This window comes from Rhodotorula graminis (assembly GCF_001329695.1).
Source record: "Rhodotorula graminis WP1 unplaced genomic scaffold RHOBAscaffold_4, whole genome shotgun sequence".
Taxonomy (NCBI): Eukaryota; Fungi; Basidiomycota; class Microbotryomycetes; order Sporidiobolales; family Sporidiobolaceae; genus Rhodotorula; species Rhodotorula graminis.
In genome coordinates this window covers 795721-805683 of record NW_017264931.1, presented here as the reverse complement: position 1 = coordinate 805683, position 9963 = coordinate 795721, and the positions used below count along the sequence as shown (strand labels likewise).

The 9963-nt window shown below is 69.1% G+C and overlaps 4 protein-coding genes across 4 annotated transcripts; 1 reads left to right on the top strand and 3 right to left on the bottom strand.

The window, feature by feature from the left end:
- Positions 1–14: 14 nt before the first annotated feature.
- RHOBADRAFT_52437 (uncharacterized protein) lies at positions 15–1023 on the bottom strand. Its single transcript, XM_018416336.1, has 3 exons — positions 922–1023; positions 541–819; positions 15–469 (listed from the first exon to the last, which is right to left on the bottom strand). The coding sequence occupies exons 1-3, from the start codon at positions 1012–1014 to the stop codon at positions 56–58; spliced, it is 786 nt and encodes a 261-aa protein (XP_018272476.1). The 5' UTR covers positions 1015–1023; the 3' UTR covers positions 15–55.
- A 233-nt stretch (positions 1024–1256) lies between these two features.
- On the bottom strand, positions 1257–2889 carry RHOBADRAFT_25492 (uncharacterized protein). The gene is made up of 8 exons (XM_018412686.1): positions 2728–2889; positions 2506–2656; positions 2366–2434; positions 2081–2253; positions 1878–1978; positions 1678–1787; positions 1537–1562; positions 1257–1458 (listed from the first exon to the last, which is right to left on the bottom strand). The coding sequence occupies exons 1-8, from the start codon at positions 2758–2760 to the stop codon at positions 1318–1320; spliced, it is 804 nt and encodes a 267-aa protein (XP_018272475.1). The 5' UTR covers positions 2761–2889; the 3' UTR covers positions 1257–1317.
- Positions 2890–3799: 910 nt separating this feature from the next.
- Positions 3800–5983, top strand: RHOBADRAFT_42757 (uncharacterized protein; the record flags this gene model as incomplete). The annotated part of the gene is made up of 5 exons (XM_018414107.1): positions 3800–3805; positions 3948–4046; positions 4163–4977; positions 5059–5377; positions 5621–5983. 5 exons carry the CDS (start codon positions 3800–3802, stop codon positions 5981–5983), a joined length of 1602 nt encoding a protein of 533 aa, XP_018272474.1.
- A 501-nt stretch (positions 5984–6484) lies between these two features.
- On the bottom strand, positions 6485–9421 carry RHOBADRAFT_52435 (uncharacterized protein; the record flags this gene model as incomplete). Its single annotated transcript, XM_018416335.1, has 7 exons — positions 6485–6576; positions 6682–6753; positions 6842–7297; positions 7374–8247; positions 8344–8491; positions 8648–9198; positions 9262–9421. The coding sequence occupies 7 exons, from the start codon at positions 9419–9421 to the stop codon at positions 6522–6524; spliced, it is 2316 nt and encodes a 771-aa protein (XP_018272473.1). The 3' UTR covers positions 6485–6521.
- Positions 9422–9963: the final 542 nt, after the last annotated feature.

Below are 9963 nucleotides of genomic sequence, written 5' to 3'. Positions count from 1 at the left end.
TCTCGCGACGCTCGGAGAGGCTCTACAAGAACCCTTGCAGCCTTGCGCCCGCGCGCTACTTGTCCTCTCGCCTCACCTCGACGCGCACCGGGACCCTCTCGCCGCTCGCCCTCAGCTCGACCTCGAACACGTACTCGCCGACCTGCTTGACGCGCCCGTTGAGGACGCCCACCTGGTCCGACCTGAACGCGCCGTGTGCGCCCGCGCCCTCGCCCGCCCCAGACCCAGACGACGCGCCCGAGGCCGACGACGACGACGACGAGGAGGAGGTGGCGAGGCCGACGACGCCGCGCTCGCGCAAGGCCGAGACGACGTCGGCGACCGACACGGAGCCGAACAGGTCGGACGAAGTGGGCGAGGTGGTGAGGCGCGTAAAGATGAGCGGGGACGAGGGCGGCGCGAGGGTCGAGAGCGAGAGTGAGAGGGCGCGCTCGGCGGCGCGGGCGGCTGCGAGCGGGTCGGTGGGGGGCTTTGCGTTGGGCGTTGGGGTGGTGGGTCAGTGTCGCGCTCGAAATGGGAGAGAGAGAGAGTGGGACGTACAGCGTTGCCCTGCGCGAGCTGCTCAAGCACCCCCTTTGCCCTCCTCGCCGCCTGCTGCTGGCCCTCCCTCCTCCTCAGCGCAATCATCTCGCCCCTCCTCTCCATGTCGCGCCTCACACTGACCCCCTCGCCGTCCCTGCCGACGTACACGGCGAGGCCGGCCGGCACGAGTCGGTTGCGCGCGAGTCCGGGCGACAGGGCGACGACTTGGTTGCGCGCGCCGAGCGAGGGGAGGGAGTCGGACAGGAGCTGGACGGCGACGAGCTTGTGCGCCGAGCGCTGCGGGGCGTGGGGCGTTCGGGCGGGCGGGGGCCGTCAGTGAGGCGGCGAGAGAGAGGGAGGAGGAGGAGGAGGAGGAGGAGGAGGAGATGGGGGACGCACGCGCGACGAAGGGACGCAGCCGGCGCAGGACGGGGCCGCAGAGCGCGGCGGCACGGCCGTACGCAGCAGGCGCGAAGAGCCACTGACGATCATGGCTCGAGCTGGTCGTGGTTAGCAGGGAAGAGGAGCAGGGAGGCGATGAGGCTCGTCGCTTTTCTGAGACGGCCCAGCTTCAAGCGAGCTCCGAGCGTCGTGCGAGAGCGTGGCTGCAGCGCGTACACACTTGCCATTGCTTCACACGCTTGACAGGCCCGCTGACCAGCCTGCCCTCAAGCGACGGCCTCTCCTCCCCCTCTCTCTCTCGCTCTCTCGGCGCCGGCCCTCGCCCGTCCAGAGACCTGTACAGCGCTCCATTGCTCGCTCGCTCCTCCCTCCTCTCACTGCAGCCCCACGCGCTCACGCACTCGCCGCGACCGCCTCGCCCGCAGCCGCCGCAGGGGGCACGCCCGGCGCAACTGCCGGCGGCGCACTCGTGCGGTACTGCTTGGCGGCGTACCCGCGGTCGTAGTGCAACGTGTTGATGTCGACGTTCTCGATCTGCGTGGGTTCGGGCCGGGAGGGGTCAGTGAGGGGATGCGAGGAAGGGAGGGAGCGAGGGAGAGAGAGGGGACGCACGAAGCGCCAGCCGTCCTCCTTGACGACTGCGAGGGCGGGTGCGAGAGAGCGTCAGTCCAGAGCTCCGTCAACTACGCCGAGCTGTGCCACGAGAGTCGCAGCACAGCCCGGCGAGGAGAGAGGACCGCGAGGCCGACGCACTGTACAAGTTGACCGTGTTGCCCGAGAACGCGTCGCGGTGGCCGGCGGCGTAGATGGACCTCCTGCCGAGCTCGATCGCGTCCTCGTCCGTCAGGTTGTAGTGGTAGCCTCTGCTTGGGCGCGCTCGAGCGTGAGTGGGGTCTGCCCGATGCGCCGCGAGAGAGAGAGAGAGGTGGGGAGGGGAGGGAGGGGTGACGCACCCGTCAAGGACGCCGTACGCGAACGTCGAGCCCGAGCCGACCGAGAAGAGGTCGCCTCGGAGCCGGGTGCCGTCGCTGTCGACGTAGAACAGTTGCGGGCCCTGTTGTCATGGGTGGGCGAGGGAGGGAGACGAGCGGGGCAAGGGGTCAGGTCTCTTTGTGCCGGACGGACGCTGCTGCGAGAAAGAGAGCGCGGGGCGCACCGTCTTGTCCCAGCCACAGATCATGGTCCCCATCGAGAGGCCCATGCCCTTGTACGAGTAGACGAGGTTGCTCAGGTACTTGCTCGCGGCGGCGACCGAGATGCGCTCGTGGTTGCGCAGCTCGTGCAGGCGGCACTGGATCCCGAGGTACGTCTCCCAGTACTGGCAGTCGGCTGTTGGTGACGCGGGGCAGCGGAGCAAGGGTGGTGCACGGGGAGGGAAAGAGGGAGAGACGGGGTCAGCTTGAGGACGAGGAAGGGGGAGAGGGGAGGGAGTGGGACGCACCGGCTCCACCCGCCATGGTGCCCAGCAGGTACGGGTTGATCTCGATCACCTTCTTGACGGTACCCGACGCTGCGCACCGAGGGAACACCGTCAGCTCGTGTCGACCGAGAGAGAGGGAGGAAGAGGGAGGAGGGGCGCACCGATGTAGCTGCCGGCGGTCGCGCGCGAGTCTACTGCGACGACGATGCCGCCCTGGAACTTGAAGGCGAGCGTCGTCGTGCCGTGGTTGATCTTGATCCGGCACGAGGGGTCGGACGCGTCGTCCGTGTGGAGCTGGAGGAAGGCTTGCGGCTGTGTCGTCGTCGTCGGGGTCAGGGCCGCGCCGCTCACACAGAGAGAGAGAGGGAGAGGGTGGGACGCACGTCGACGGTGGCGGGCATGTCAAAGCTGGGCATCGGGCAGCGCTCGATGCCCCTGCCGAGCGGGAGCGCGTTGCCGTACTCGTCGCCGTCGAGGCTCTGCTCGGCGTACCGGCGCGACGACGAGGCGCCCGAGTTGCTCTTGGAGAAGCGCTGCACGAGCTTGTCCTGCGTGCGGCAGAGGCCGAGAGGGTGGGTCAGTCGCTGGGAGGTGGAGATGATGCGGCCAGGCGGGGGAGGAGGGACGCACCATGGCGAGTGCGAGGCGGGGTGCGGGGTGGGTGTAGAGTTGCGTGGAGGGTGTGATGTGCGGGTGAGCTGCTCCTGGCAAGCTAGGTCGAGAGCGAGAGGGTCGTACAGCAGAGAGAGATGAGCTGACGACGACTCGACGCCTCCTGGGCCACGACGACACCGCTCACTCGGCTGAGCAGGGGCGTACCACCGCTAGCTGTGCTTCTGTGACTCTGCTCGGGCCGACAGCGTTAGTCTCAGCCTCCCCGTGCTCCTGCTCCCTCGCCCTCTCCTCGTCGCCTCCCTCCTCGCTTTCTCGCTTCTCGCGCTCGCCGCCTCGTCATTCCGGACATGCGGTTCCGGCGATGCCAACCATTGCACGCACGTCGAGCGCGCGGGAAAATCCTGCACGAGCTGCGAGATGTCGCCGTCGCGGGAGCGGCCTCCCTCGTCGCCGAGCCTCCCTCGAGCGGCCCTCGCTCGTCTGTCACTGCTCGACGCGACCCGGATTTTCCCTCGACGCTTCCAGACGACTTTCTCCGCGAGCTGTACACCCGGCCGAGGCGGCCGAGGCAGGCGAGGCCGTTACAGCGCCGGCTTTCGTGCGCCACGTCGCTCGCTCTCGCAGACGAGCGTCTCACGCGACCTGCTCGCGGTTCATGGAGCAGCATCTACTGCGAGCTCTCCCGCGGTGTGCAGAGCGGGCCGTCGACGAGCTCGACTGCCTGCAGGAGGCGCGTGCGAGGAGCAGGCGACCAGAAGCGCGAGAGCGGTCGAGGCGTCGCTCTTTGCCCACCTCTTGCTAGGCTCTCTCGTTCTGACGCAGCGTCCATTAGCCTATCACATGCATGTCGAGAGAAGAGAGAGCGTCCTGCGAGCGATTCTCGCGAGCGAGTCTGAGACGCACGCTCCTCCTCGACCCCCGCGTCACGCTCCGCCGGCTCCCCTCTCTCTCTCGTCCCCCTCACTCTCTTCCGCCTCGACTCGCCCAGCTGAGCAGGCCAAGCGCACCAGCACACTCGCACGCCATGCCTGCGTCTGCCAACGCCCACCGCGACCCTGCTGAGGGCGGCGACAAGGCGCAACAGCAAGTGAGTCGGCCCTCATCACCCGCACCCGCTCCACGGTCCTCGCCCTCAGCGGCAAGGCCGTAGGAGTCGAGGTAGTAGACGACTCAGGTGCTGACCACTCCTGTACCCTCCCGCAGCACCACCGCCACGCCTCGCACGCCAACGCCTCGTCGTCCTCGTCCGCCCTGCGCGTCCAGAAGCTCGTCCCCGTCTCGGACGACGACGACCGCAAGCCCCTCTTCCCCGTCCCCTCGACCAACGCCCGCACCAGCACCAACGCCAAGGCCAAGACGGCGCGCGCCTCGACCCCCGAGGTCCTCGAGCTCTCGTCCGGTGCCGACTCGGAGCTCGACGCCCAGGTCGCCGCCATCCAGGCGCAGCAAGACGCCGCCGAGGCCAAGCGCGCCGAGCGCAAGCAGCGCTCCAACGCGGCCCGCGAGCTCATCGTCGCCGCCGTCCCCGACGCCGACGAGGCGTTCCTCGCCAAGGCGTTCTCGCGCTCCGGGCACGACGCCAACAAGACGGTCGACACCGTCCTCGGGACAAACTACCCGCTGCGCACCGGCGGGTGGAAGTTTGGCAAGCCGCTGCGCCGCGAGCGCGTCGGCGTCGAGTCGGACCAGGACGACGACGACGACGACTCGGAGCTCGAGGTCACCGCTCCCGCCAAGAAGCGCAAGGTCGCGCCCGCCGTCGTCGCCGACAAGAAGAAGCGCCAGAGCGCCGACAAGGGCGCCGACAAGGCCAAGGGCAAGAAGCGCGCGCGCCCGCAGAGCGACGAGAGCGAGGTCGACCAGCTCGCGAGCGACGAGTCGGACGTCGGGCGCAGCGAGGACGACGCCGAGAACGAGGACGCGATCGTGTACACCAAGGCCGAGGCGATCGACGAGGAGACCTACTGGCTCGACCCGTCGGCGCACAAGGCGGGCGGCGACTCGTACCGCAAGGCCGCGTGCGTCCTCCTCTCCCTCTCTCCTTTCCGTACTTTGTCGAACCCGCACTGATTCTCCTCTCTCCTCGTCCGCGCCCGCAGGTTCAAGCAGCTCGTCTACTACGACTACGACCAGGCGACCGAGGCGCAGATCCGCAAGGTGTTCGAGAAGGTCGGCCAGCTGTACGCCCCGGCGTGGATGGCCCTGTACCGCAAGAAGCAGCTCGACGACCTCGTCGAGTTGCGTGGACCGGCGCGCGACCCGCTGTACATCCACTGCCCCGATGGCAAGGTCAAGAAGCGCGACCCGGGCCCCAAGAGCAAGTTCCTCGAGCGCGAGATGGCCTGGCTCGAGAAGTACATCGAGGTCGGCGGGTGCAAGCGCAAGATGGCGCGCGACGAGCCCGACATGACGTACGACGTGCGTCCCTCTTTCTCTCTCTCTCCTTCCCGGCGTCGTCAACGTGCCCGCACTGACCCTCGTCGCCTCCCTCTCTCCCTCTCCTCTCTCCCTCTCCTCTCTCCCTCTCCTCTCTCCCTCTTCCTCGCCTCTCTCTCGCAGGACGACAGCGACGAGACGCGCCCGAAGAAGAAGGAGACCAAGGAGCAGCGCCGCGCTCGCACCTCGGCCGCGTCTGGCTCGGGCTCGGGCTCGGGCCTCTAGGCCAAGGGCGCCGCCAAGGTCCAGCTCAAGCCCAAGGCGTCGACCTCGTCGTCTTCGTCGTCGAGCAATCACCTCCACCAAAAGAAGAAGAAGCGCGCGCCGCGCGCCGACTCGGTCGACTCGGGCGACCAGGACGACGACGACGAGCTCGACGAGCTCCTCGGCTCGGGCTCGGACGACTGCAACTCGGCGGGCTGGGGCCCCGAGGGCGCGGCGGGCACGTTCAACAAGCGCCGCCGCAACGGCGGCGCGTTCGGGCGCAGGTTTGGCGGCGGCGGCGGGGCGGGCGCGAGCGGCGCGTACGGCGTCAAGGAGGAGGAGGTCGAGCCGTTCTCGGGCGCTGGCTTCCGCCTCGGTGACTGAGCGGCGGCGAGGGAGGGAGCGGTCGACGACGATGAGGATGGCAAAGAGGAGGACCCGCTTGACGACTCTGTGCCCTGTGTGTGTAGCTTTTGCCCCTCCCGCGCTTGATGCGCTCGCTTGACGGAAAAGATCTGTGCCCGCTTCTGCCCTGTGTCGGCGAGTGAGCGAGAGACAGAGAGGAGCTCGAGAACAGCTCGACCGCATTCGACCTTCGCAAGTCGAGCGTTGCGCGCAGATGGAGAGAGCTTGAGGCCCGACAAGGGCCGAGCGCAGCGCCTCTCTCGAGCTTCAGGCTTGCCGATGAGCGCAGGAGCCAGCACTCTCTCGGGGCCTGGAAAGCGCAGACGCAGCGAGAGGGAGTGTCGGCGCTCGGACCTGTTCAAGCTGCTCGCGAGTCTGCGGCGACGGGCCCGAGCCAGCGCACGACGCGAGCGACTCTCAGCAGTCTGACTGTCTCTCGCGGTGTGGACGCTCTCTTGCTCTCTCCTGACGCGGCGGCCGGACGCGACGCAAAGAAGAGCTTGCAAACGGAGGCAGGTCACGAGCGCTGCAGGTCGTGCCGCCCGGCGTGGAACGCCTTCTCGTCGTAGAACCTGCTCGAGAAACCCGTCAGTCCGGCATCCTGGAGGAAGGAAGGTGGCGCGAGGGCGAGATAGAGAGAGAGAGAGATAGAGAGAGAGAGAGAAAGAGGAGCGCACCTCGCCCGCACGGTCCGCCCGCCGAAAAAGCGGCCCTCAAAGTTCTTGACCGCGTTGTACCCGCCGGCGAGGCTGCGCGCGGAAGGAGACGCAGATGTCAGGTCGTGCTCGACGAGGTGGAAGACGAGAGAGAGGGAGAGAAGGAGAAGGAGGGACGCACCCACTCATGACGAGGAAGATCCGGACCGACTCGTCGTCCCTCGCCTCGCCCGGCACCGGGTAGACGAAGCACCGCTCGACGACACCGAACCGGTTCGCCTCCTCGGCGACCTCGCCGGGCAAGTCATCGTCGACCTCGTCGCGGCCGCACAAGTTGGTGAGGAGCACGACCCGGCTCGCGTCGCCGCCCATCTGGGCGCGCAGCTCGGCGTCGCGCTGCTCCCTCGACGCGTCGACGACGACGGTACGACCAGCCATGCCCTTGGGCGCGCCGGCGCCGGGAGGAGGCGCCTCGCCGAGCGCCTTGGCCTTCTTGACGGCCTTCTTGGACGGCGCGGGCACGGCGCGCTGCACCGACAGGGCCGAGGTCATGCCCGACTCGTCGGCGCCGAGACCTTTGCCCTCCTCCCAGCCGAACTTGGTCATCATGCGCTCGGCGAATGTGCGGCCGTCGGACCTGCGGGTGGCGAAAACAAGGTCAGGTCGGCTCGAGAAGGCGATTTCGCACGACGAGAAAGGGAGCGTGGGCGCACTCGGTCGACGGCCCGGCCTCCTGACCCTGCGACGCTCCCGCTCCACCGCCTGCAGCCGATGAAGCGGGCGCAAAGCCCGGCAGCGCCGCACCCGAGCTCGAGCTCGCGCCGGGAGGTCGCGGCGGCGCCGAGAACGCCCCGCCGAGCTTGCTCAGCCTCGCCGCGATCTCGCGCGCCTTGGCCTGCGCCGCATCGACCGCGTCAGACGAGGGCGCGAGCGGCGCGGGAGCTGCTGGTGGCGGCGGACGCTGCTCGTCGACGAGTGCAGGCGCGGGCAAGGCGACGGCGGCGGTCGAGAGCACGTCTGAAGCGTGGTCGGCGACAGCGGCGGCGGCGTTACCGAGCGGGAGGAAGCCCGGTGGCGGGGGCATGACGCCTGGCGGCGGGCCGAAGCCGGGAGGGGGAGGAGGGAAGGCGTGAAAGCCCGGCGGCGGCGGGCGCAAGGCCGGCGGCTGCACGGGCCCGATGCTCGCCGTCGACGCGCTCGTTGACGGCTCAGGACGGGCCGACGGCTGGACAGGACCAATAGACGGCTGCACGGGGCCGATCGAGGGCTGAACAGGGCCGATGACGGGTCCGTGCGGCGCAGGTGCGGCAGCCGTCGATGACGAGACGAACGTGGGCGGCCTTGTCGCCGCCGGCGCAGGGGGCGCCTCGCCCCTCGACAGCGCAACGCGGCGCGCGTACGCCTCGTCGCCCGTCTCCTCGCGCGGCGGCGGGTCCGACATGGCGACGCGACGAGCGTACGCCTCGTCGGCGGTCTCGTCACGAGAGGGTGCCGAAGGAGGGCCGTACGAGGAAGGGGGAGGGAAGCCGGTGGGGGCGAGGTCGTCGTACGAGGAAGGAGGGGCGAAGAATCGGGCCTTCTTGTTGGCTGTGGACGGACGAGGATTCAGTCAAACCTGCGCGCAGTGGACGCAGGAGGAGAGAGAGAGAGAGAGAGGAGGAGGAGGAGGAGAGAGAGACGCACCTGGCTCGTTCTCCTTGCTGCGCTCGTCGTCCTCGGAGTAGTAGCTCGAGCCGGATGCAGAACCCTCGCGCCGACGGCGACGCTCCTCCTCCTCGCGCTCGAGGCGGCGCTGCTCTCGCGAGAGCTTGACGTGCATCTTGTAGGCGGACTGGAGGACGACGGGAGGTCAGGTCGAGGTCGTGACGGGACAGGACAGGCAGGCTGTGCGAGTCGAACGACGAGTCGCGCACGGCGCCCGACGACGGCGTCGAGGTACACGGCGACACGGGCGAGGAGCGCAACGGGGCGCGACGATGGCACGTACGTAGTCGCAGGGTCGTGCCGGGTCGTACGGGACGTCGGCAAAGGCGAGCGCCGGGTCGTCCCTCGCCTTGCCACGCTTCTTGCCGCGCTTGCGCTCGACCTGCGCCGCCTTCTTGCCCGCGGCCGACTGGGCGAACCCGTTGACGTCGCCGACGTCGTCCTCGAGCACCATGGCGGGCGGGACGGCGATGACCCGCCGGGCACGAGTCGCGGTCGGTGCGCCGCCGGCTGCAGGGCTGCCCGTCCTCGCCGCCGGGGTCGACGTGCCGCTCGTCGAGCTCGAGCTGGCGAACGGCTTGACGTCGACGGCGGTCCTCGTCACGGCGCTCCACTTGGACGGCGGCGGCGCCTTGTCCGGGTTGGCCGTCAGGCTCGCCTTGCCGACGGCGGCGATGCGCGGTCCTGCGGCGTTGGCGGGCACGGCGGCGACGGCGTCATCGTCGACTGCGCTGAATGCGGCACGAAGAGCGGCGACTGGTGGGCGAGATGAGGTCGTTGCGGGCTTCTTGCGAGCGGTGGGGGCGAAGCGTAGGGCGGCAGACCAGGCGGCCGCTGCGTGTGGAGAGTCCGTGAGCGGCTCGGTCTCTCCATTGAGAGGCTGGAAAGTGGACGCACGCTTGGGCTTGTCGTCTGCGGGTGTCGTCGCGACGGGAGACTCGGTGCCTCGGGCGTCGAGCGGAGGAGGAGGAGCGACGGCGGCAGCAGCTGGCGCGGCGGGAGCTTCTGCTGCTGGCTTGGCTGCGCTCTTGAAGCTGATCCCGCCGTACAGCGACATGCTCGCAGCAGTGCGACGCGGTCTCGAGGTGGTGTGGTCGAGGTTCACCTCCTCCTCCTCCTCACCCGGCTTCTCTCGCTCTTTCTCGTCATCGCTCTTCAGCGGCACCTCGCGGGTCGATAGCGAGCGAGCCACAGTGGCCTGGCTGCCTGTGCAAGCTGCGTCGAGCTGCTCTCGTCACAAGCGCTCGCTCGCGCAGCCGTGCGGCGGTCGCCGAGCGTGAGCATCTCGTCTCGACTCTCTCGCGGGCGAAACGTGGAGCAGCACGGTGACACTCGCTGTCCGTGCGCGGCCCGAGCCGCGCGAGCGCTCGAGGAGTGACCGTCGACGCGCGGACCTTTCCTCCTCTTGCTCGAGCGAGTTCCCCCTTGACCTGGAGAACTTGCCGAGCTACCTGCCGAACGATCGACACGGGCCGCAGAAAACGAGCGCTGAGGCTCGGCAGCGCGTGGGAGAAGCGGCCGCTCCGGCTCGCCGTCTCCGCCCCCACTTCGACCTCTCGACCTTGCTCCCTCTCTCGACGACTCTCTACTTCTCTAGCA

Coding starts and splice junctions, on each gene's coding strand:
- RHOBADRAFT_25492 (XM_018412686.1), bottom strand. CDS start 2,760: ATGCCCAGCTTTGACATGCCCGCCACCGTCGAC. Junction 1,979..2,080: donor TCTGTGGCTGGGACAAGACG/GTGCGCCCCGCG, acceptor CCATGACAACAG/GGCCCGCAACTGTTCTACGT. Junction 1,563..1,677: donor CAACACGGTCAACTTGTACA/GTGCGTCGGCCT, acceptor CCGCCCTCGCAG/TCGTCAAGGAGGACGGCTGG.
- RHOBADRAFT_52437 (XM_018416336.1), bottom strand. CDS start 1,014: ATGATCGTCAGTGGCTCTTCGCGCCTGCTGCGTACGGCCGTGCCGCCG. Junction 820..921: donor GCTGCGTCCCTTCGTCGCGC/GTGCGTCCCCCA, acceptor CACGCCCCGCAG/CGCTCGGCGCACAAGCTCGT. Junction 470..540: donor AGCTCGCGCAGGGCAACGCT/GTACGTCCCACT, acceptor CCCAACGCAAAG/CCCCCCACCGACCCGCTCGC.